The sequence below is a fragment of the Carcharhinus amblyrhynchos genome, chromosome 22, assembly GCF_965287045.1.
Source record: "Carcharhinus amblyrhynchos chromosome 22, sCarAmb.v2.hapA, whole genome shotgun sequence".
NCBI lineage: Eukaryota > Metazoa > Chordata > Chondrichthyes > Carcharhiniformes > Carcharhinidae > Carcharhinus > Carcharhinus amblyrhynchos.
Window position 1 is genome coordinate 26793497 of NC_137345.1, and position 23968 is coordinate 26817464.

The 23968-nt window shown below is 41.4% G+C and overlaps 1 protein-coding gene across 1 annotated transcript; it reads right to left on the reverse strand.

Moving 5' to 3' along the window:
• Positions 1 to 1924: 1924 nt before the first annotated feature.
• Positions 1925 to 23061, reverse strand: timm17a (translocase of inner mitochondrial membrane 17 homolog A (yeast)). The gene is made up of 6 exons (XM_080210057.1): positions 22966 to 23061; positions 18226 to 18325; positions 11564 to 11627; positions 9842 to 9970; positions 6930 to 7040; positions 1925 to 3035 (listed from the first exon to the last, which is right to left on the reverse strand). The coding sequence occupies exons 1-6, from the start codon at positions 22989 to 22991 to the stop codon at positions 2965 to 2967; spliced, it is 501 nt and encodes a 166-aa protein (XP_080066183.1). The 5' UTR covers positions 22992 to 23061; the 3' UTR covers positions 1925 to 2964.
• Between the last annotated feature and the right edge of the window lie 907 nt (positions 23062 to 23968).

Below are 23968 nucleotides of genomic sequence, written 5' to 3' on the forward strand. Positions count from 1 at the left end.
TAGCATTCAACTGTTTCATAGCCACCTTAACAATGCATTTACTGAGATTCAAAGATAGAAATATTCTAACCACCTAGTTGCAATTGTTATCAGTACAAAGTGATGTAAAATTGTCTCTGATGGCTTTGTGGGAATGACAACTGAAGCTTGTTAAGAGAATCATGATAAAAGCTTAACTACTGTGGTGCATTTACTACACATTTTATCAACAGCAGTGAGATTTCTCCAGCATTTAAGGTGCAATGCAAGTTCAGGCACAATGGTTGTAAATTTACAGACATTTCTGAATTTTATCGTAATGCCATTACATTGAAAAATGCACAGCAAAGGGAAGCAAATTACTTGGGGACCTTTATCTTGAGGAAATAACATCATACCAAACATGTATGAAGCAAGTTTGTCTGTACTTGCTAGCATGAATTGTTTCGTCTCTCCTAGGATTTTAGTGATCACTGCTCATGGCACAGATGTGTATCTAATTTGCTGGCAAACAATCAAATATAGTTACCTTTACTATAAGTGTGGGCTGAGATACAGGATCTCATAATCAATGAATCTAGGTTTCAGATTAGCCTGATTTCACTGAATGACAAACGAGGTGCAAGGAACTAAAAAGCCTGTTCCTATATTGAAGGTAGATGACCTACAACTTGTGGAGCACATCTGGCCCTGTGTCATGTTTCTTCCTTCAACATGAAAAAGACCACAACTAAAAATTTGAATCAATTTTCATAAATGTGGAAAAATGTTTTTGATCATCCAAAGGATTTTCATGCCCTGCTTGAGTTTCAGCTCATAATAGGTGCAAAACTGCATTTGACACTGACACTCTTTATGGAATAAAAGTAATGTTTCTACACATTCAGTAGCAAGACAGGCTCATTTTTAAGTGTGCTCATTCCAATTACAGGGCCTTGAAAGAGTCCTGTATTAGTTTTCATCCAATTTGCACACCTGCTTTCTTCCTTGGATATGGTAGCTGTTTCTCAGGCTCCCTCTCTAGATTCAAGCCCTGATTCCCCATTAATCTCAATGTCCTCCCTCAGACCAATATCCACAAAATAGTGGCACTGATTACAGCTAATTGCCTATAGTGGGCAGGCCACATCTTCTGCATGTCTGACAAGAATCCCAAAACAAACTCTCCAACTGCAATAAGTGGTTACCAGCAGCGCAGAAGAAATGTTTAAGGGACATCCTCAAAACCTCCCTGAAAAATGCAACATCTCCAATATATGGGAGGCTCTTGCTAAAGACCACCTAAACTGGAAAAGCATCAATATAGATGCCAAACATTCCAAACCCCTCTAACAGGCCCAGGTGGAGGCTCAGTACAAAAGCAGAAGCATCCAAAAATCTGAGCATTTCACCCATCTCATCAAACACTACCTGCCCCACCTGTGGTATAATGTGCAGATTCAACATTGGACATTATTAATCACCTTAGGATCCACAACCAGAGTGGAAGAAGGTCAGCCTTGGTCCCATGGACTGCTTAAAATGTAATCAGATGATAACTAAAGCACATTAGGAACAGAGTCAGAATCAAAAGATACGCCAACCTGTGATACATCTCTCCCAATTTCTTGCCAGCAGGAACTAAATGTCTCCATCATTCAAATGTCCAAACACAAGAGCATTCCTGGAAAAGAACATGACCTGAAACCATAGACAGTTCCTTTGCATTTCAGGCTTGGGTATGAAATGAAACAGTAATCAGCTGTCAGGTTATTCTATCAAATAACCCAACTGGACTAATTTCAGTTTAGCAGAAAAGAGTACAAATATTGAAAGGCTACTAGAGAGATAGCATTGGAACACTTAAATTGCACCTCCTCACATGTCAGTCAAATCAGCTGCTAACTTGAATCCCAGCCACAATAAATTCTAGGAATTAGAAGGTAAGGGAAAAACAAACAAACAGTTCCATACTAAGACAATATTTTATTGAGGATATATAAACTCAGTCTGATGTGTGTGTGACAAAACACATTCTTATATACTGGTATTCTTCACTGCCACAATTGTAACTCCTCATGGAAACTTTACTATCAAGTGACAAGTTGCTTCATGCACAATTCATCAAGGTGTTGGAAGGACAGCAGTAACGTGACATTCATAAGGATATATTAGATTTGAAAACGCAATCACTCCAGGTCAATACACAGGTTTTTTTGTCAATACTGGTTGCTTCACTTCCCATCTTTCATATTATTATAAAGATATTGAGTAGTTTCTCCCCCATCAAGAGTTTTAACTTGAATTCAACTATAAATAGGTTAAATAATTATCACCTTTTTATGATCACTTCAATTTCAATTAGAATGCCTGGAGTCTTAGCAAAACACATTCAGCTCATAGCAAGCGTATTCATAAACCTAACAGCCAAAGTTATAAAATAAATCCTTAAAAATTCAAACTAAGTAGATGATTTGCCCTTCCACTTTTAATGTAATGAGATGAAACTCTTGCCCTTGCAATAGTGGTTTGTGACCTTGCTATTTAAAACCAATGTCTGAAAAGTGTATGCCCTTAGGAAGAGTTGGGATGTTATTTTGTTGGATTTGAAATAACAAAAGAGAACTGTCACTGGATATTTGACCATACAGTTTACAAATACATTTACTAGAGAACTCTATAAAACTCAGGCACAAAATAATTTTGGATTATATAACTATTCTGATACAACAGCCTTCATATCAAGGTAAGATATGGTATATACCATATATACATATATTCCACAGCCATTGGCAGAAAAATCACTTTTTAAAATTTTCTACAACAGCCTTTTCTAATCACACCAGCCCTGCAATAGCTCATATCAGCCATCTTCAAAAAATGGTTACGTATGACTATGTAGGATGGTGTGCTCTTCACAGGATGTCTGGAGTGCCTTATTTGTTCCCATAATAACACTATTAGTCCTTCAGCATCCACAAAGTTAGAGGTATTGCAACTGATTTGTCACTGATATTGTCTATATTCGCCAAACGTTGGAGTTTGTAGCTGAGTTGGATCATCTGCAAACTGTGGACCTATATGGAGGAAAAAGAACAGTTTAAAAAAATATACTTGTATATATTCTCCAACTTTCTCCTCAGTAATTGCACCAACTTCTCTTCAGTAATTGCACAATCAGATCACTGGTTTTGGTTCAACCATCCCAAATTAATTCTATACTCATTTAACGTGATCCAATACTATTGAAATTAGATAACTTTCTTGCAGTTGTTTTTAACTTTAAAACTTTGTGAACAAGTGCATTACCAATCAAACTTAATTGCACATGGGGAGAGGTTTAAATGTCAACAAAGATTGACAAAGAAGTTGATAAAGAAGGGTAGGAGAAACTATGAAGCTGGGCTAGTGCTTAATATAAAAAAGGATAGCAAGAGTTTTTATAAATATATAAAAAGGAAGAGGCTGGCTAAGGTGAATGTTGGTCCTTTAGAGGATGAGAAAGGGGACCTAGTGGTAGGGGATGGGGATATGGCTAAGGTATTGAATAACTTTTTTGTTTCTGTCTTCACGGAGGAGGACGTGAATAATTTGCCAGGTGTTAGCGATGGAAAGGTGGTAGGACTGGAGGGTCTTAATGACATTACTGTTACTAGAGAGGCGGTGCTCGACAGACTGGAGGGGCTGATTGTGGACAAGTCCCCAGGACCGGATGGAATGCACCCGAGGGTTCTGAAAGAAATGGCGGAGGTGATAGTGGATGCCTTGGTGGATATTTTCCAGATGTCGCTGGATTCCGGGGAAGTGCCGGATGATTGGAAAACGGCTAATGTTACGCCGTTGTTTAAGAAGGGTGCCAGGCAAAAGGTGGGGAATTATAGGCCGGTTAGTTTAACGTCTGTGGTAGGTAAAATGTTAGAATCTGTCATTAAGGAGGAAATTGCGAGGCATCTTGAAGGGAATTGCTTGATAGAGCAGACACAGCACGGTTTCATTAAAGGGAAGTCGTGTCTGACAAATTTACTGGAGTTCTATGAGGATGTGTCTAGGGCGGTGGATAGAGGAGAGCCGGTGGATGTGGTCTTTCTAGATTTTCAGAAGGCGTTTGACAAAGTACTTCACAAGAGGTTATTGCAGAAGGTCGAGGGACATTGAGTTGGGGGTAGGGTGTTAACGTGGATAGAGGATTGGTTGTCAAATAGGAGGCAGAGAGTGGGGGTCAACGGGTGCTATTCGGATTGGCGGATGGTGACTAGTGGAGTGCCCCAGGGGTCGGTGCTGGGGCCTCAGCTTTTTACCATTTATATAGATGGTCTGGAGGAGGGAACCGAGTGTAGGGTGTCGAAATTTGCTGATGACACCAAGATTGGGGGAACGGCAAATTGTGCGGAGGGTGTGGAGAGTCTACAGAAGGATCTAGATAGGCTGGGCGAATGGGCCAGGAAATGGCAAATGGAATTTAATGTTGGCAAGTGTGAGGTGGTCCACTTTGGTAGGAAGAATGGTAGGAAGGACTATTACTTACGTGGCGAAAAACTGCAGCAGGCGACGGTGCAGAGGGACCTCGGGGTACTTGTGCATGAGTCGCAAAAACCCAGCCTGCAGGTGCAGCAGGTGGTCAGGAAGGCAAATGGGATGCTGGCCTTCATAGCGAGGGGGATTGAATATAAAAGTAGGGAGGTCTTGCTGCAGCTGTATAGGGCATTGGTGAGGCCGCAGCTGGAGTACTGTGTGCAGTTTTGGGCGCCGCACCTGCGCAAAGATATTTTGGCCTTGGAGGGAGTGCAGAGGAGGTTTACTAGGCTGATACCGGAGTTAAGGGGGTTGAGCTATGAGGAGAGGCTGAATAAACTGGGCTTGTACTCGTTAGAGTTTAGAAGAATGAGGGGAGATCTCATTGAGACATATATGATGATGAATAGGATGGATAGGATAGAGGTGGAAAGACTCTTCCCGCTCAAAAAAGACAGTAGGACTAGGAGGCACAGCCTCAAGATAAAAGGGGGGTGGTTTAGAACGGAGTTGAGGAGGAACTTCTTCACTCAAAGGGTAGTGAATCTCTGGAATTCTCTGCCCGTTGAAGTGGTGGAGGCTGCCTCGCTAAATATTTTTAAGACGCGGGTTGATGGGTTTTTGATGAGAGGGGATTAAGGGTTATGGGGAGAGGGCGGGAAAGTGGAACTGAGCAGCGACAGATCAGCCATGATCTTATTGAATGGCGGGGCAGGCTCGAAGGGCTAGATGGCCTACTCCTGCTCCTATTTCTTATGTTCTTATTGTAGAGCTCCTATCTGTCTTTTCAAACCATTTTTCATACTGCGACTAGGTTTACAGTTTTAAAATCTAGTACGTTATAACTGTTAACATACAATAACTAGGATTGTTACTTTGTTCTCTAAAATTTAAATGGCTAATTTTTATATATCCAAAGATAAAGAAATCATCCATTAAGCTCTTTGTTGGCATTAACATGTTAATTCAAAACTGATTCTCATTTTGTTCAATTTAAATTCTAATCTTTCCTGGTCTGAATCAATCAAGAATTGTCCATTTTTACCTGGCTAGCACAATTTAAAGTCCCAGGACTGAAATTTCTAGCCAAGTGTTTCTGCTTTGGGTATAATCAGTGATCTGGATCAAGTTGCACTTGTTTTCAAGTTTTTTTTGCTCAAGTTTCTGATCAACTTCATTACATATCCTTGATTGGCAAATCTTTCATGAACCTGCACAACTGAATAATGCCTTAGAATTTAGTTATATTTTAAAATTTGCATTAATAGTCCTTGATAAATTTAGGAGTAATCTAGTGGAGTTTTATTTATATAGCTAAAATGGACTTAGCACAAAATCAGTGCCAAGATCATCACTTTTAAATAGTGGAAAAAGTCTTAAAACTTCAGAATCAATTGCAAATGACATTGGTGTGCAGCAGTCAGTTTCTTAGCAAGTATATTAAATGCTTTCAAAGCACATCTATTAATGTTCTTCCAACTAAACACTCAAGAGCCTCTGTGAAAGCCCATAATGGATGCAATTAACAAATTCACAATGCTGATTAATTTGATCTGAGAATAAGGCAGCTTTATGCGTGGGATTGGCTCTAACTTCGAACATTACATACTTTGAGCTAATGTGACAGATAGTGGAAATATTTACATTGGGCATATGTGGCACCTGAAATATCTTGATCTTTTGTTCTTGTTTATCCAATTTCAGGCTATTTGTGCAGTTAGAAACAGCACAATCAAACAGAAACTCAGTGCCCCATGTGGTTTTCTTGTAGGGAGAGTTTCTCAATTTTTGTTTATAGGTCTTAAATAGCGCAACTTGTCACATATTTCTGAACATCAGTTGTGAAAGTTTGGACATCCCTGAACCCTACAGCATTTTTGTTTTAATTTAATTCTTTTCTCAGTTAAAAATATAACAGACATATGAAAATTTGTTGAAGTCCAACCAGTGATTCAATAGAAATACTAATTACATAGTTATTTAGGTTTTCTAGATGATATAAAACTTACTGAAAATTTCAGCTGCTATTATTCTAACAAACTTCTACAGAAAATGTCTGTAAATTGATATGGACTAACATTAACAACTTTTAATGCATCAGTTTGTGCATTTGGTACAACAGGTTGTTTCCCAAGTTATTTTGTACTGTGGAAAGCAAACATCTGATATTACACTTGCAATAATATTGAAATTTATGCTGTACCAAGAAATGAAATGTTTTCAACCAATACACAACTCAAATGGGGAAGCTGCACAAACTTGCAAGTGGAAAGGAAAACTTCCTGAGGGAAGAACCTTCGTATCCTAGTGGACTCACTAGAGCACTTATCTGTGGAATTTAACCAACGTCCAGGCAAAGCAAAATGCTGTTACACTTAAATATATATTTATATACATCAATAATACTTTTTATATATTTGTTCTTAGTGAGCAATACCATATTTATTTTTGCAATTTACCTGTTGGGAATTGTGTTGAAGCAAACCGTGTCAGCATTATTCCAGCTCCTTCAATCAAGGCAAGAAGTATACCTCCCATAGCAGCTGATCCCACCATTGCCACTGGACCATCTAAATGAAAGTGGCGTAGTTTATATGTTGTAATAAATACTCTAGAACTAATTGAAAATATATCAAACCAAATTATACTAATGATTTGCAAACAGAATTTCTTTCTTAATAGCAAAGGAATAAAATTGGCATTCTTGTTTTGGCACTTGAGGGAAATGCTGTGGACGTGGTGCACGTGGACACGACAAAAGCCTTCGATGAAGTACCAGACAGAATATTATTGAAAAATGATTAAGGAATACAAAGTTGTGGAACAGTAAATTGGACTAAAAGCTAATTAGAAGGGAGGAATCAGAGTAAAGGTTAAGCAGTTTCACAATGGTTACAAGTAGATACTCGTCCTGCAAGATTTTGTTTTGGGACGGTCATGCACTATATACATCAGCGATTTTAAGAGCGAGCTAGGAAACAAGTGTTCAAATTTGCAGAAAATACTAAAATATGATGAACAAAATAAAATGAATCCTAGGACCAAATGAAGCTTCGTGGGACAGACTGAACAAATAATTCAATGGACCAAAAAGTAGGAAATAAAATTCAATGTCAGCAAGGGTGAGGAAGTACATTTTGATTTTAAAAAACTTAATTGTAGATCATTGGATGATGTGGAAAGAAAAGGAATTGGAGATTTGGATTCTCAATACATCAAAAGCAACAAGTGGAATACAGTTTTATGACAAGTGGTATGGAATATAAAAATCAAGATTCAATGGTTAACCTATATATAGGTGACTTGAGTTGAAATCCTAGATTCTGTTTTTGTCTCCAAACCATTTGAAAGTTGCCACAGTAATACATGATAAAAAACTTAGACCCATTGGGATGCTTCCTGTTATGAGGACACCAAAAATTAGATCTAATGGAAATAATAGAACAATTTAATAGGTGTTTAAAATGTTACGGGTCTAGGGAAGAAATATACTGTTTCCAGAGTTAAACGGTCAACTACAAGGAATAGAGCTGCAAGATAAAAAATTTAGGACAATAAGCAAAAATGTTATAAAACTAGGAATGCATTATTGATGTTAGTGATTGAAACAGTGACCATGTTGGTTTTGACAGAGTAGATAAAAGGCAAATGGGAATGAGGCATTATCATGTGATATTTCCATTATCGCAATATCTCACTGCTGTAAAACTGCTGGAACAAAATTAGAGGTGACAGCATTTTCACTGGTTTCCTGCTGTTTGTCCCCAGTAACAGTACATGAAATCAAGGTTCCAGGGGAATTAAAAATAAATGGATAATGTCATAATATCATCTTCAACAAATGCTTCACACCATGGCTAAGCCATAGAACAGTCACATAAGCTTATACATCTGACACATTTTGTTTTAAGACAAGAAAATAGAAACTTAAGTTCCACAGGTTTTTTTCTTTTTATTCCAATTCAATGAAATCAAGTCCAATTCAGAGTCTCAACAAGTTGAGACATTCCCAATCCAAGCTTACAAGACAGGGCTCTCACCTCCTGTCTTGGGATTGATCTACATGATCCAAGCTGATTGAGTAGGTGTAGCTCCTCCTCCAAGGTTTGATCTCATTTGCATCTTAGCCAAAAGGCTGAGACGCCGCTTCTAAAAATTGCTTAATGAAGCTAAAAGAAGTAACCTAATGACTTCAACCAAGCACAACATGTCGATACTACACTTGATTCGAGCCAAAAGGCCAGTTTTAGACAGTGTATTTTAAAAATTAGATGATTATTATTTAATCAAAACAATAGAAATTATCACTGTAACTTCCAAAACGGAGATCTATATTTCAAATTCCAACAAATACCCATAAAGTGCTATTGGGCAAATTCAGAATATAATCGCGCTCAACTGCACTTCACTAAAATACAATTAAAAGCAGTCTAGAAATCTGTGCGCCTTTTGGGGTCACAGGCACATGTAACTGAAATCCAAACTAGGATAACTGAAAATTGAAGAATGTTGAAAAGATGATTAGCAGCCAGATTGTACATTGTTAAACCATGAATGAGATTTGGTTTTGTCTGAGCAGGGGGCGGGTTGGTCACTTGCAAATTTCAAAGCATCAACTTATTATAACGGCTCAAAACCTATTCACAGTGGCAAACAGGCACACAGTTACCAGTTTCCAATTTCGACAATAGAAAGATAATAGGTGGTCATTCAGATTACAATGGACAGTGTAAAGACACCTTTGGTATGTAATCAGCAAGTTTGCACAGTTAGAATTAATTGGATTGTGTTACCTCTGTATCACCATGAACAAATATGACCTCAAGACATTTATTTTGAATAGTGACAATAGATCAATTTCAAATTCTGGATTATGTAAAGTGTTCTTTTAAAACAGGAGTGATATATTACATCTTCCACAACTTTCCGCAGCATATAAGTGACAAAATTTTTTGGATGCCAATACGTTTTGTCTTCTCGGACTTATTACAACTTTGAAATGCCTGTTTATATAAAAACGCAGCTAAATAAAATGATCCTAAAATAGATTCATGATTATTATAACCCTCATGATAGTGGTAGCTTTGACAGAACAAAGCAATATATGGAAAGAGTATTACAACAGTATCTTACAAAATTCAAGTTCCCCTATGAAATGTATCCCAAATGACAGGGCAGCAAAGTAAAAATAAGATTCAAAATGGCAAATGTCTTCTAAGTCAAGGTAATTATAAAATCAGCTATTAGTAAAATACATAGGAACACCTGTGAACCTAAAGCTTCTTAAGATTCCTATTCTTTACTAATATCTTGTTGCATACCAAGTTAAGACACGATTTATACTGACAAAAATAAAGTCTATTTCACTCACTTCGTGCAGCTAATATGGCTCCTGTTAAGGCTCCACTGGTTATAGAATTCCATGGATCTTCTTTACCTCTGACTTTCACTAAGCCACAGTCAATCATTGAAAACAGCCCACCCCATATAGCAAAGCTACCTAAAATCATAAAGAGAGAAGAAACCATTAGCTACATAAAACAAACTGGTCTAAATTATTAAACAAATGGTGCAGCAGAAATCTGAAACATTCCGAAGCATATTATTCGCTCCAAATGTATAGTGAGTACTTTAACCCACTGTTTGGAGTACCTTAATAGAAAAAGGAACATTATACAAAATAAAAACATCAATAACGATATAAAACAGTCGATTTACTGTGGTCTGACTTAAATGGAATAGAATATTGTTAAATTTTGTTATGAACTATTGCATATTCTATTCCATTTAGTTTGACAATTTTATTATATTATTACGCAGTGGAACACCTTAAAAGTAATTTTTTTCTATCAAATCGGGTGTTTTCAATCAGGAAATTCAAGCATTTTTCTGATGCTTGGCAGGTATTAGTATTACCTAATAAATAATACCTGAAATATTCCAATCAAATAACAGTAACTCATTATAAAAAGCTGTTTTATTCAGGTCAGCTTAAAAAAAAAGTTGCATTTGCTGGTTGTGATAAGGATTGTCAGCAATAATGCAGTATTCCTGGAGCACAGAATATTGACAGCTCTGAGTGGTGGCAACAAATACTTTGTCAAGAAATAGCCTTCTGGGTGTCCCATTCAAAATTTGCTTTCTATTGTTAAAAAGCGTGTGTATAATGGAGGCAATAGATTGGCCACTATGCAGGACCCCTGCAAAATTCTTCACAATCAATTAGTTCCTTTTGAAGTACAGTAAATTGACATGAAGGCAAAAACAGGTTCCCATTTTCACATTGATGTAAGGTACATTAAGTAAATGGGAAAAATTAATAGTCAATTTATTTAAGCAGTGTTGAGTGAGAGGAATGGTTAGCTGGAACACTGGGTGAACTCCCTTCTTTCCTTCAAGCTTTTCCTCTTTACGTTGACTTGAAAAGGTAGGTGATGCAAAGAGATCACTGTCTAACTTCTGACCTAAAATGTGACGTCTCTGACAATAGAGCATTCCCTCAGAAGCCATCACTCTAGATTGAATGCCCAAAACCCCAAGGAAGCCAGGCAAAAGTATTATGAATTAACCCATGCCAAAACAGGATAGCTCTGATGGTGTAGTTTATTAAGTGGTCAGTACTCCCAAAGTACAGTGAAATAATTTAACAAAATTATTTTCAGAAAGCCTGAGAGAATCCATTTTTTTTTAAAAACAAACTTCATCACGAGCCTCAAAAACCCAGCGCTTGCTAGAAAGACTGCTAAAATTAGACCACCACTGTTTGACTTAGATTTAGATGGTTTTGTTTCCCTGCCCTCAAGGTACCTCAGTACCAATGTTGCCACTCCAATTAAGCAAAAATGTTCTGCCTGGGATATTTCATGTCTGAACTGCTTATGTTGGCACTGTACAGTATTCAGCTATTATTAGCAATTTGTTTGCCATTTGCTCCTCATGGATCATATTCGTTCCTACAGGAACCAACATAATTCAAAACAAACCTTTAAAGCTGTCTCTATAATTTTAGTAATTATAAAATTATAATTTTAATTATAAATTATAGAATTTATTATAGAAGTTGCAACTTCTATAATAAATACAACAAACTTACCTCCTAACTGTGGAGCTCTGGTCTTAACTGCTGTCAGACTTCCGCGAAGTCTGTGACTCATTCCCTGTTTTTAACCAAGAGAAATGTAGGTTAATAGAACTTGAAAGTATGCTTAAAGATATACAAGCAAATACAAAATGAAGTACCTGAATTATTACAGAACCTGTATTAATATTCATAATGCAGGTACTTAAAAAACACTTCACAATAACAATGTGATTCACCCAAAACCAAAGTAAGCTAAAAAAGATATGTATGTGGGTCACTCCCCATTTTTGTGGTTGTGTGCATATTTGTGGATGCCTCAGAACAAACTGAAGACCATGTATGTAATTCAACCAAACTGTTGTGAATCAATTGTTTCAGATTCCTACACTGGCACCACATACCAAAAATACTTTTCTTATTATTTCTACACAAATAGTGGATGACAAAACTGATTTTTTAACATCTAAAAGCCAAAACTTTCCGAGGCATTGAAGATAAAACACATGTACAATAACAACTACAGTTCACATTTAAAAAAAAATTTCCCAAGGTTTTTCAGAGACACAAGAAAAATCAGGTGTTGAACCAAGAGATGAGGTAGGTCTCAAAGAAAGAAAATTCAATGGAAAAAGACAGAGAGAATCACAGAATTATGACAGTGCATAAGGAGGCTATTTGGTCCATCATGTTGACATTGGCTCTTTGAATGAATCATAAGACTTAATGCCATGCTCCTGCCTTTTCCCCACATCCTTGCACATTGTTTTTATTCAAATAATCTAATGCCCTCTTAAATGCTTCAATTGAACCTGCCTCCACCATTCTTCCAAGCAGTGCATTCCAGACCTGAAACACTCACTGTGTGAAAAATCTTTTTCCTCACATTACATTTGCTTCTTTTGCAAGTCACCTTAAATCTGTGCTCTCTTGTTCTCAATCCTTTTACAAGCAGAACAGTTTCTCCCTATCTACTCTGTCCAAACTCCTCATGATTTTGAATACCCCTTCAAATCTGCTCTTAATCTTCTCCTCTCCAAGAAGAACAGTCCCAATCTTTCCAATCTACCTTCATAACTGAAGTTTCTCATTCCTGGTACTATTTTTGTAATTCAAGAGCATCATAGGAAGGGAATTTAAGAATATAGGGGCTTCAGCACCTGAAGATATTGTTGTCAATGCTGCAAAGAGAAAGTGTATGCCAGAATCAAACAGGAACAACATGTTCAGGAATAGAGAAGTATATTGAGCTGGACAGGATTACAGAAATAGGGATAATCGCAATCACGGAGGGACTTATACCACAAGAATTTAAGGGAAAATGGACAGAAACCAAGTACCTACAGATCTGATATCTGCGCAAAAATTAGTTGCTGAAATGTTAGCAATTGAACAAATATCAGTAGTAGGCATGGATGCGAAGGTTTTATTTTGGAAGATGGGCAATCACATAGCGGATTGGGGGCGGGGGGGGGGGGGGGAGGTTTATGGATGTTGCATAACCAGATTTCCAGAAGACAGTTGATAAGGATCATGTTATAATAGGGGTTGGGAGTGAGGAGACAGATTAGGGGTAACGAGCAAGTTCACTGATTGGCAGAATACAATAATGGATGTTTCTAGACATTTGTACTGGTGCCTCAACTTTTTATCAAATATATTGACTTGATTAATACAGCTATATAGGAGGCACAATATGTTATTCAGATGGCAGCAGGGAGTTTTAAAGGGGGAACAGTCATATTAAGTAAGTGGAAAATATAATTGCAGATGGGAGTTTAATGTGAAAGCAAGCAGCCAACCACTCTGAACCCGAGAAAGAAACTGTTCCTACTGTCTTAAATGGCTAGGAGCTGGGGAGGAGAAAAGAAATATAGGAGTCTCTATACGGAAATCATTTTGCATTAGTGCACAGGTAGGATTTGCAATGGAATGTTGGTCTTTATCTCAAGGAAGTTGGCATTCAGAAGTGAGGAAGTAATGCTTCAGCTGTACATGAGTTTTAATCATAAAGGTGAAGTGCTAGGCAGGAGAGTCTTGGAATATTAAAGTTTAGAAGTTACAATGGCAAGGATTAGGGTTTCAGCAGCAGATAAGCTGCAAGGAGGATTGGATTGTGTTGAGGGATGTTACGGTGGTGAAAATAGATGATTTTGGTGATGGAATGTATATGTAGTCGGATGTTCATCTCTTTGTCAAATATGTTATAAGGTTGCAAACATTCTGGTTTAACCTCAGACTGTCATGGAAAGCGATGGAGTTGATGGCTTGGAAACTGGATTTGCATTAGGAATGGCTTCAATCTTCCCAATATTCAGCTGAAGGAAAATTGTGCACACCCATTCCTGAATGCTGGCCAATTAGCATGACATCATAGAAAGTGGAGAGTTTGACAGATTTGGTGGTGGTGACATAGAGGTGTCACCAGCATTCATGTTGAACCTAATATGTTTTTGGGCAGGCAACAAATAGGACTGGGAGGGGGGACAAAAACAGATCCTTGAGAGACTTTACAGATAATGGTACAAGAACCGAAAGAGGACACATTGTAGGTGGTTCTAGTAAGGAACTCCAGAAAGATCTTAGAGTCAAGATATTTGGGAACAAAATAAGGGAACATTTGTCACATAAAGAGTACAAATCTGGAACTTCTCCAGCAAAAGGCTGTGTAACTTGGGGTCAATTGTGTTCAATAGTGTCACAAGAACATGATTTATATCTCAGAATCTCTGTAGTGAGGGAAGTCATCAGCCCATTGAGCATGTACTAACTCTCGAAAAGAGCATCTTACCCAAGCCCACACCGTCACCCTATTCTCGTAACCCTACACATTTAGCGTGGCTAATCCACCTAACCTACACATCAATGGACTTTGGGAGGAAGCTGGAGCATCTGAAGAAACCCATGCAGGCATGATGGGAACAAGCAAACTCCACACAAACTGTCACACATGGCCAGAATCAAACCTGGTTCCCTGGTGCTGAGAGGCAGCAGGGCTAACCACTATGCCTCCATGTCATGATTCTTAAAACCACTAGCTGGAAAGGTAAATTGAGCCCAAATATAATGACCTTAGGGGAAATGAATGAACCACACATCCCGACTCCATCAAGACGCGACAGTACAGTGGCAAAGTGGTTCGTACTGCTGTCGCACAATACTAGGGACCCAGGTACGATTCCTGGCCTGGGTCACCGTCTGCGTGATTGTTTAAAGTTTACTTATTAGTATCACAAGTAGGCTTACGTTAACACTGCATCAAAGTTACTGGAAAAACCCCCTGGTTGCCACACACTCGCAACTGTTTGGGTAGACTGAGGGAGAATTTAGCATGGCCAATGCATCTAACCAGCATGACTTTCTGGCTGTGGAAGGAAACTGGGGCATTCAGAGGAAACCTATGGAAACATGGGGAGAACATGCAAACTCTACATAGTCACCCAAAGCCAGAATCAAGACCAGACACAGGGAGAATGTGTTACCCCAGCATGGTGGCACAGTAGGGCCTAACAGCACAGGGACCGAAGTTTGATTCTGGCCTTGGGTGACCATTTGTGTGGGATTTGCACATTCTCCTCGTGTCAGTGTGGTTTCCTCCAGGTGCTCCCATTTCCTCCCACAGTCTGAAAGACATGCTAGTTAGGTGCATTGGCCATGCTAAATTCTCCCTCAGTGTACCCGAACAGTCGCTGCAGTGTGGCAACTAGGTGACTTTCACAGTAACTTCACTGTATTGTTAATATAAACCTACTTGTGACACTAACATCATAACAATCATATGGTGTACTCAACTGGGTGGAGGTGCATCATTAAATCCAATTATCTGGATAATGGAAGCCTGGCAAAGAGGGATTCCCGGACATGAACCAATTAGCTTACAAAGAAATTACATGAGCCATAACCATTTTTGAATCACTGGGCGACAGTCATGTGTCAAGCCCACTGTGTATTTAAACATCTGCTTTCGCTGCAGTACAGGTTAAGTTGCCAGGATGCTGAAGGACACTCACGAATGGGGTGCACTCCTTTCTCTCTCTCACTCAACTTGCAAGGGCTAGATGGCCTACTCTTGCTCCTATTTCTTATGTTTTGGAACTCTTTTTCCTGATTGAAACTACCCAGGTGCCCCACACATAGCTTCTTAAAGGAACTCAATCCTGCTACTGCCTCTGAAAGCAGAGTCAAATTATCCATCTAAATCTTTAAAATGCAGAAACAAGGAAAGGAGCAGGACCAAACTGAGCCCGAAGCCAGCCAAATAATCAACCTCCAATGACTCTAACTTTCCCACTCTGTAATCTATTTGTGTGCGTGTGCTTGTGTGCGAAAGAGATGATGTTAATTACAATAAAAGCTATTCTCTTTGTTAATACTCAAGAAAACCTGCCCAAGTGTGTCTTCTATGATCAACATCATGCAAACAGTTAAACATCAATGAATTGACAAGTATATCCTTTGCAAAAAAGCTGTCGCTGTCAAACAAGGAGTGGAAAAAAGAGGGGAACCATTTGACTACTCTGCACCTGATTGTAACAATAGGTTTTGTCAGGTAAGGGGATCAGGCCTATGGAACAACTGAGATATAGATTGGCCATCTAAGCGTATGAAAGAATGGGCTCAAGAAGCTGAACTGCTTATTACTGTTCTGCAACAGATAAGCTGGATTTGGCACAGGGTCAGATGTGAGTATTAAAATATTTGGAAAAGCTGAAAGTTAAAGAAGCTTAATGATGAAAAGCCTATGTTGGGATAATATATCTGGTGGCAAAGGCAGCAATACAAGAGTAAGAAGCAAACAGATTTATGGAAACTGTTCCCTTCCTTAGCTCAAGATACATTTCACATTGAAGTGAACAACCTGGCATTATAAGTCTTCATGACGTGGAGATGCTGGTGTTGGGCTGGGGTAGGCACAGTAACACCAGGTTAAAGTCCAACAGGTTTATTTGGTAGCACAAGCCACAAGTTTTCGGAGCACTGCCCCTTCATCAGGTGAGTGGGAGTTGTGTTCACAAACAGGGCATATATAGACACAAACTCAATTTACAAGATAATGGTTGAAATGCGAGTCTTTACGGGTAATCAAGTCTTAAAGGTACAATGAGAGTGAAGAGAGGGTTAAGCCCAGGTTAAAGAGATGTGTATTGTCTCAAGCCATGACAGTGAGATTTTGCAAGCCCAGGCAAGTCATGGGGGTTACAGATAGTGTGACATGAACCCAAGATCCCCGTTGAGCGTGTCCTCGTGTGCGGACATCCTGCCACAGCAACCTCTGTAAGATGTGCCAGATCATTGACACGGATGTCATCACCTCACGTGAGAACACCATCCACCAGGTACACGGTACATACACTTGAAATTCGGCCAATGTTGTCTACCTGATAAGCTGCAGGAAAGGGTGTCCCGAGACATGGTACATTGGGGAGACCATGCAGACACTATGACAATGGATGAATGAACACTGCTCGACAATCATCAGACAGGAGCTCTTCCTGTAAGGAAACACTTCGTGATGTGGAGATGCCGGCGTTAGACTGGGATAAACACAGTCAGAAGTCTGACAACACCAGGTTTAAGTCCAACCGATTTATTTGATAGTAAACTCACAAGCTTTCGAGGTTTCCCTCTTTGTCAGGTGAACGGAGAGTACTGGCCTCAGACAGAGAATGTAACAGCACAGACAGTTTACAGATTACTGATTAGAATGCGAATCTTTACACCTAACCTGCTACTCAAGTCTTAAAGTGGCCAACAATGTGAGTGGAAAGAGCATTGAGCACACGTTAAAGAGATGTGTACTGTCTCCAGACAGTACAGTAAGTGAGGTTTTGCATGACTTGCTTGGGTTTGCAAAACCTCACTTACTGTACTGTCTGAAGACAATACACATCTCTTTAACCTGTGCTCAATGCTCCTTCCAGTCACATTGTTGGCCACTTTAAGACTTGAATAGCAGGTTAGGTGTAAAGATTCACATTCTAATCAGTATTCTGTAAAATGTCTGTGCTGTTATATGTTCTGTCTGAGGCCAGTACTCTCCATTCACCTGACGAAGAGGGAAACCTCAAAAGCTTGTGAGTTTACTATCAAATAAATCAGTTGGACTTAAACCTGGTATTGTCAGACTTCTTACTGAGGGAACCACTTCAGCAGTCATAGGCATTCAGCCTCTGACCTTTTGGGTAAGCGTTCCCCAAGTCAGCCTTTGAGACACACAACAATGCAGAATCGCTGAGCAGAAACTGATAGCCAAGTTCCGCACACGTGAGGATGGCCTCAACTGGGATCTTGGGTTCATGCCACACTATCTGTAACCCCCACGGCTTGCAAAATCTCATTAACTGTCCTGGCTGGAGACAATACACATCTCTTTAACCTGTTCTTAACCCTCTCTGCACTCATGTTGTCTGTACCTTTAAGACTTGATTATCTGTAAAGACTCACATGCCAACCATTACCTGGTAAATTGAGTTTGTGTCTATATGTGCTCTGTGAACACAACTCCCACTCACCTGATGAAGGTGCAGTGCTCCGAAAGCTTGTGCTGCCAAATAAACCTGCTGGATTATAAGTCTTCCACAGAAGCAAAACAAATGATGGCCAAAGAAATAATTGAACATTTTTAACTCACAAAAATCAATATACCCAAATTTTACCAGGGTTTTGAAATCACTTACCACTGGAGCATTCCTGAAGCCTTTAATAGACTGAAATATTCCACCACCAATGGCACCCATTGTAAAGGCACCACCACAGTCATCGACAATCCTCCATGGGCTAATAAAAAAGAACAAACACATTACTCAAATACTACAATTTAACCGTTTTAGTTGTCCAACCAAAGAGGAAAGGCACAAGCACAAAACGGCAATTCACGAATTCCTCCTAATGGCTGTCCAACCATAGTCATAGTCAGGTTCCCTCTGTTAAGCTTAGAATAACCATAATGGATTGTACTTTTATAAAAAGGCTCTACACAAATTTTAATCAATGTTACAGCAAATTATCGGTGACATCAATTTTCCTGGAAACATATTCCACAGGAATGGCAAAGTAATTCCAATGTCTGTTTCTTCATATTCTCAGTCCATTAAACAACTTGATTTCACTCAATTTTTCTCATGTAATGCAAGATCACAAGTAACACAGGCAATAACAACATCCTGTGATTACAAGTCACAAGAAACCAAACTGGGGCTAGCCATAAAAACACTGTGGCTACAAGAACAGGTCAGAGGCTGAGAGTTCTGTGGCAATTAGCTCACCTCCTGATTCCCCAAAGGCTGTCTACAAGGCACAAGTCAGGATTTTGATAGAATACCATTGCCTGGATGACTGCAGCTCCAATAACACTCAAGAAGCTTGACATCATCCAGAACAAAGCAGCCCACTTGATTAGCATCCCTGTTACAAAAAAACCTTCACTCACTCCACCACTGGCACACAGCAGCAATGTATATCATCTGGAAGATGCACTGCAGGAGCTCACCAAGGCTCATCAGACAGCACTTTCCAGCCCACGACCACTACTGTCTAGAAGGGGACAAGAGAAACAGATACAGATATACAGAAACAGATACCATGCACATGGTAGAGGGATTGAATTTCGGAGCCGTGAGGTCATGTTACAACTGTACAAAACTCTGGTGCAGCCGCACTTGGAGTATTGTGTACAGTTCTGGTCGCCGCATTATAAAAAAGATGTGGAGGCATTGGAAAGGGTACAGAGGTGGTTTACCAGGATGTTGCCTGGTATGGTGGGAAGGTCTCATGAGGAAAGGCTGAAGGACTTGAGGTTATTTTCATTGGAGAGAAGAAGGTTACGAGGTGACCTAATTCAGGCATACAAGATGATCAAAGGATTGGATAGAGAGGACAGTGAGAGCCTTTTTCTTCGGATGGTGATGGCTAACACGAGGGGACATAGCTTTAAATTAAGGGCTGGCAGTTATTGGATGGATGTCAGAGGTAGGTTCTTTACTCAGAGAGTAGTAAGGGCGTGGAATGCCCTGCCTGCAGCAGTTGTGGACTCGCCGACTTTAAGGGCATTCAAATGGTCAGTGGATAGCCATATGGATAACATTGGAATAGTTTAAGTTAGCGGGTCATTAGATTGTTGCACTGACTGGTGGAACCATCGAGGGCTGAAGGGCCTGTACTGCGCTGTAATGTTCTATGTTCTACATGAGAACACCAGCACCTGAGCTGCTCATCATCCTAACTTGGAAATATGTTGTCATTCCTTCACTGTCAGTGGGTCAAAATCCTGGAACTCCCTCTAACAGGACTATCGGTGTACCTACACTACAGACTACAGCAGTTCAAGGAGGTGGCACACCACCACTTTTTCAAGGGCAATTAGGGACAATGAATGTTGTCCTAACCGGTGAAGCCCATATCAAAAAACAAAGAAAATTACAGTCCAAGAACAGGCCCTTCAGCCCTCCAAGCCTGCACCGGCTATGCTAATTCACTGAACTAAAACCCCCTCTATTCCCATCCAATTCATGTATTTGTCCAGATGCCCCTTAAAACTCACTATCATATCCCACGAACAAATAAAACAAATGACAAAAACAACTGCAATGTTTAACATAACATGTTTCAATAAATTTGCTCAATTACCGAAGTACTTCTGAAAACTAAGGAGTAGAGACCAAAAGAGAAAATGCTGGAAAATCTCAGCAGGTCCGGTAGAAGCTTTGACAAAGAGTCAGCTGAACTCGAAACGTCAGCTCTTTTCTCCCCTTACAGATCTGCCAGACCTGCTGAGATTTTCCAGCATTTTTTCTTTTGGTTTCATCGCAGTAATTTGCTTTTATTTAAGGATTAGAGATGTTATTTTCAAAGCTTACATGGATTCTGTATGATCAACAGAGCCCAATAAAATTAAACCCACAGAATAAAATATTTAAAACAAGAATCAAACATCAGCAGCTTCAACAGTTGCCCTATTACATCAGTCACTTTACTTGCAAAGAATAAAACTGCTTCTTAGAAACATTGCAAAGCATTTTACATATAAATTACTTACAAAATGCAATGAGCAAATGGCACCGCCATTTTGCATATTGAAAGACCCCACAAGCAACAATAATGGTCAGCTGATTTTGGTGCAATAGGTTGAAAGAGGAATGAATATTGGCCTTACTTTTCCAACAAAAATCAACCAGTACTCTTAAAATAGCCACTTGGATCAGTTTGACATCACATACGAAGAATAGAAAAAAATGCAGCACTCCCTCAACTTGGCACTGAAGTGTCAAGCAAGAGTATATGCTCAAATTTTGAAACGGGCTCAAACACAATCTTCCAAAATGTTGCCAATAACACAAACTGACATTTCCCAATTCAGAATTCTCAAAAACCCAGGTTGGTTTGGTGTGTGCAAAAAACACTCTTCTGTAGGCAGCTAAAGATCATACAACATGAAATCATGCAACTTCAGTTGCAGAAGTCAGTCCAACATTAACATGCCAAAAACGTAAAGCCTGAACAGTCAGTACGTCATGAATTAGCTTGACAGCACATGCATTTCCATAGGCCAGTGGTGAGCAACCCACCAAGGTTCTGAGTGCGGCCTGAGAGATTTTTGTTGATTGTCTCCACATGCAGGGTTGCAGATTCTGCTGGTTTCCATCTGCGTAGTTTTGTTCCCCACTGGTATTACTATAGTGATTTGCAAGGGAATGTGAAGTGAGGTGTACATTGATCATGTACAATATTAACTGCAAAATCTGTGCAATCCCTCTGTGTCCGAAGCGCAATATGATGCAAATAAGGCAAGCATAAATATTTACTTTGTTTTAGCCATTTGAAGTTGAGGACAATTCTATTAATATATGAATGATTAAGCATCTTCTATAATTCATTATGAAATATTTGGCACGTATTTAATCTTACTCATGGGGACATGGTTCGTGCACATGCCCGATTTCAACCTTGTGACACAGAGATGAAGAAGGGCACTCATGCAGTCCACTCACCAGCCTCACTTTTCATTCCACCTGCCTCTGCATTCAAAGGATCACCCTCCACCAGCTCCAGCAAGATGCTAGTACAAAATATATCTTCCCTCAAGCTCCAATCCTAGTCAGTATATCACAGGAACCCTACCCCTAGTCCATTCCTCCAAACTCCTCATCCCCTTCCCACAGCACCTTCTTTGCAATTACAGAAGTATAACACCTACCCTTTTATCTCCTCCCTCCTCATCACTGAAGGCTCTAAACACTCCTTTCTGGTGAAGCAACATTTCCCTCGCACCTCCCCAGGGGGGCGGGGGGTCAGGGAGCAGGCACCCCGCCCCCCTGGGGGGGGGGGGGGGGAATCAGGGGGCAGGCGCACCCCTCCCAGGGGTCGGGGGGGGGGGAATCAGGGGGCAGGTCGGGGGGGGGGGGGGAACAGGGGGCAGGTCGGGGGGGGGGAACAGGGGCAGGTCGGGGGGGGGGAACAGGGGCAGGTCGGGGGGGGGAACAGGGGCAGGTCGGGGGGGGGAACAGGGGCAGGTCGGGGGGGGGGAACAGGGGCAGGTCGGGGGGGGGGGAACAGGGGCAGGTCGGGGGGGGAAACAGGGGCAGGTCGGGGGGGGGAAACAGGGGCAGGTCGGGGGGGGGAAACAGGGGCAGGTCGGGGGGGGGAAACAGGGGCAGGTCGGGGGGGGGAAACAGGGGCAGGTCGGGGGGGGGGAAACAGGGGCAGGTCGGGGGGGGGGAAACAGGGGCAGGTCGGGGGGGGGAAACAGGGGCAGGTCGGGGGGGGGGAAACAGGGGCAGGTCGGGGGGGGGGGAAACAGGGGCAGGTCGGGGGGGGGGAAACAGGGGCAGGTCGGGGGGGGGGAAACAGGGGCAGGTCGGGGGGGGGGGGGAAACAGGGGCAGGTCGGGGGGGGGGGAAAACAGGGGCAGGTCAGGGGCAGGTCGGGGGGGCACCCTGGGGGTCGGGGCAATGTTTCCCTCTGCCCCCCGGGAAAGCAGAAAGGTATGATGCGGAGATGCCGGCGTTAGACTGGGGTAAACATTGTAAGAAGTCTCACTGTCTAAAAGGTCTGAAACAATCATGCCCGCACCTCCGCTGCTTCATTCACCCCATGATGTGGATGTGCCGGCGTCGGACTGGGGTAAACACAGTGAAAAGTCTCACAACACCAAGTTTTAGTCCAACCGATTTATTTGATAGTAAACTCACAAGCCTCATTCACCCCACCCAGGCGCAGGCCCTGGCTGCCGGTCACACACACTCCATCAGGAAGGTCACAGCCCACGGCCGGTCCCTCTAATGGAAGTTTCTAGATTGTCCCCATCGCTCCTCTCCTCCCGGTACACAGCACACCCCCGCCCCCCGCCGTCGCCGCCGGTCTCCCCCTAACCCACCCCTGAGCACTGACCGGCACTCTTTCCCCTACCGAGACCGGCTCACCATGGCTCGCGTGCATACTCCTCCATCTTCCTCTGTGACGTCTCTCTCTATCCCCGGCATGCACTACGCCCATGCTCATCAGGGCGCATGTGCAGAAGTGTAGCACTCTCTCAGGCGTGTGGAACCGCACTCTGACTTGCCAAGCCCAGGGCGTAGGTATTTTTGTATCAGTTCGTTGCTCTTAGTGAATGCAAGATTTTGAAAAAAGACAGAAAAGGACAACCATTATATCTCTGGTGCAAAAATAAATTTGAAGTCAAAAGGAGCAGGAAAATCTGAAACAACTCTTTCCTCCCCATAGTATAAAGGCAAAATACTGCGGATACGTGACTGAAACAAAAACACAGAAAATGCTGGGGAAACTCAGCAGCACCTCTAGAGAGAGAATAGTGCCAACGGGGGCGATTCTCCCAAAAGCGTTGAATTGGCAGGAAAACTGTTCTAAATCCTGACTGTTTTGTCAGTTCAACTGCTCACCTGAATCTCCGCGCTCTGTGCACTAAAGAGGTCCCAGTTGTTAATGTCACTAAAAACCCAGGGGAGGCAGGGCCTATTCATGCCAGTGTTTTTCAGTTCTGGAGCTCTGTGCACGTGCAGTGGCCCCAAACTGTGAACTTCCTGTTTGGTGGCCAGCTCAATGGCTGGTCAGCCCGGGACCCCCGCAGTGCTGACCTTCCTCACGATCCAATCACGGCACCCACAGCAATTCCCGGGCCAGCCCTACCCACCCCGGCAATGAGCCCAGACCCCACCACCCAGCAGTGGTGATCACCCCCACCCCCCTCACGCTGGCAGACCATCCCCTGCCCCCCCCCCCCCAGAGACAGCCCCTCCTCCCCCGGCAGATCAACCCACTCCCCTAATTGCCACCTTCCATCCCAAACTGATCCTGTCTGCAGAGTGGCAGCAGGACCCTCCAACCCCACCAATCACCCCTAGGCCATGTCCACAATAGGCCCCAGCCCCTTGGCATTCCCTTGGACATGGGCACTTTGCCCCTTGG

What these genes read in the sequence shown, in the direction of transcription:
- timm17a (XM_080210057.1), bottom strand. Translation starts at nt 22,991, where the DNA reads ATGGAGGAGTATGCACGCGAGCCATG. An exon ending in GCTTCAGGAATGCTCCAGTG is followed by an intron (nt 11,628 to 18,225) that starts GTAAGTGATTTC and finishes GGTTAAAAACAG; the next exon opens with GGAATGAGTCACAGACTTCG. An exon ending in AGCCATATTAGCTGCACGAA is followed by an intron (nt 7,041 to 9,841) that starts GTGAGTGAAATA and finishes ACTTTCATTTAG; the next exon opens with ATGGTCCAGTGGCAATGGTG.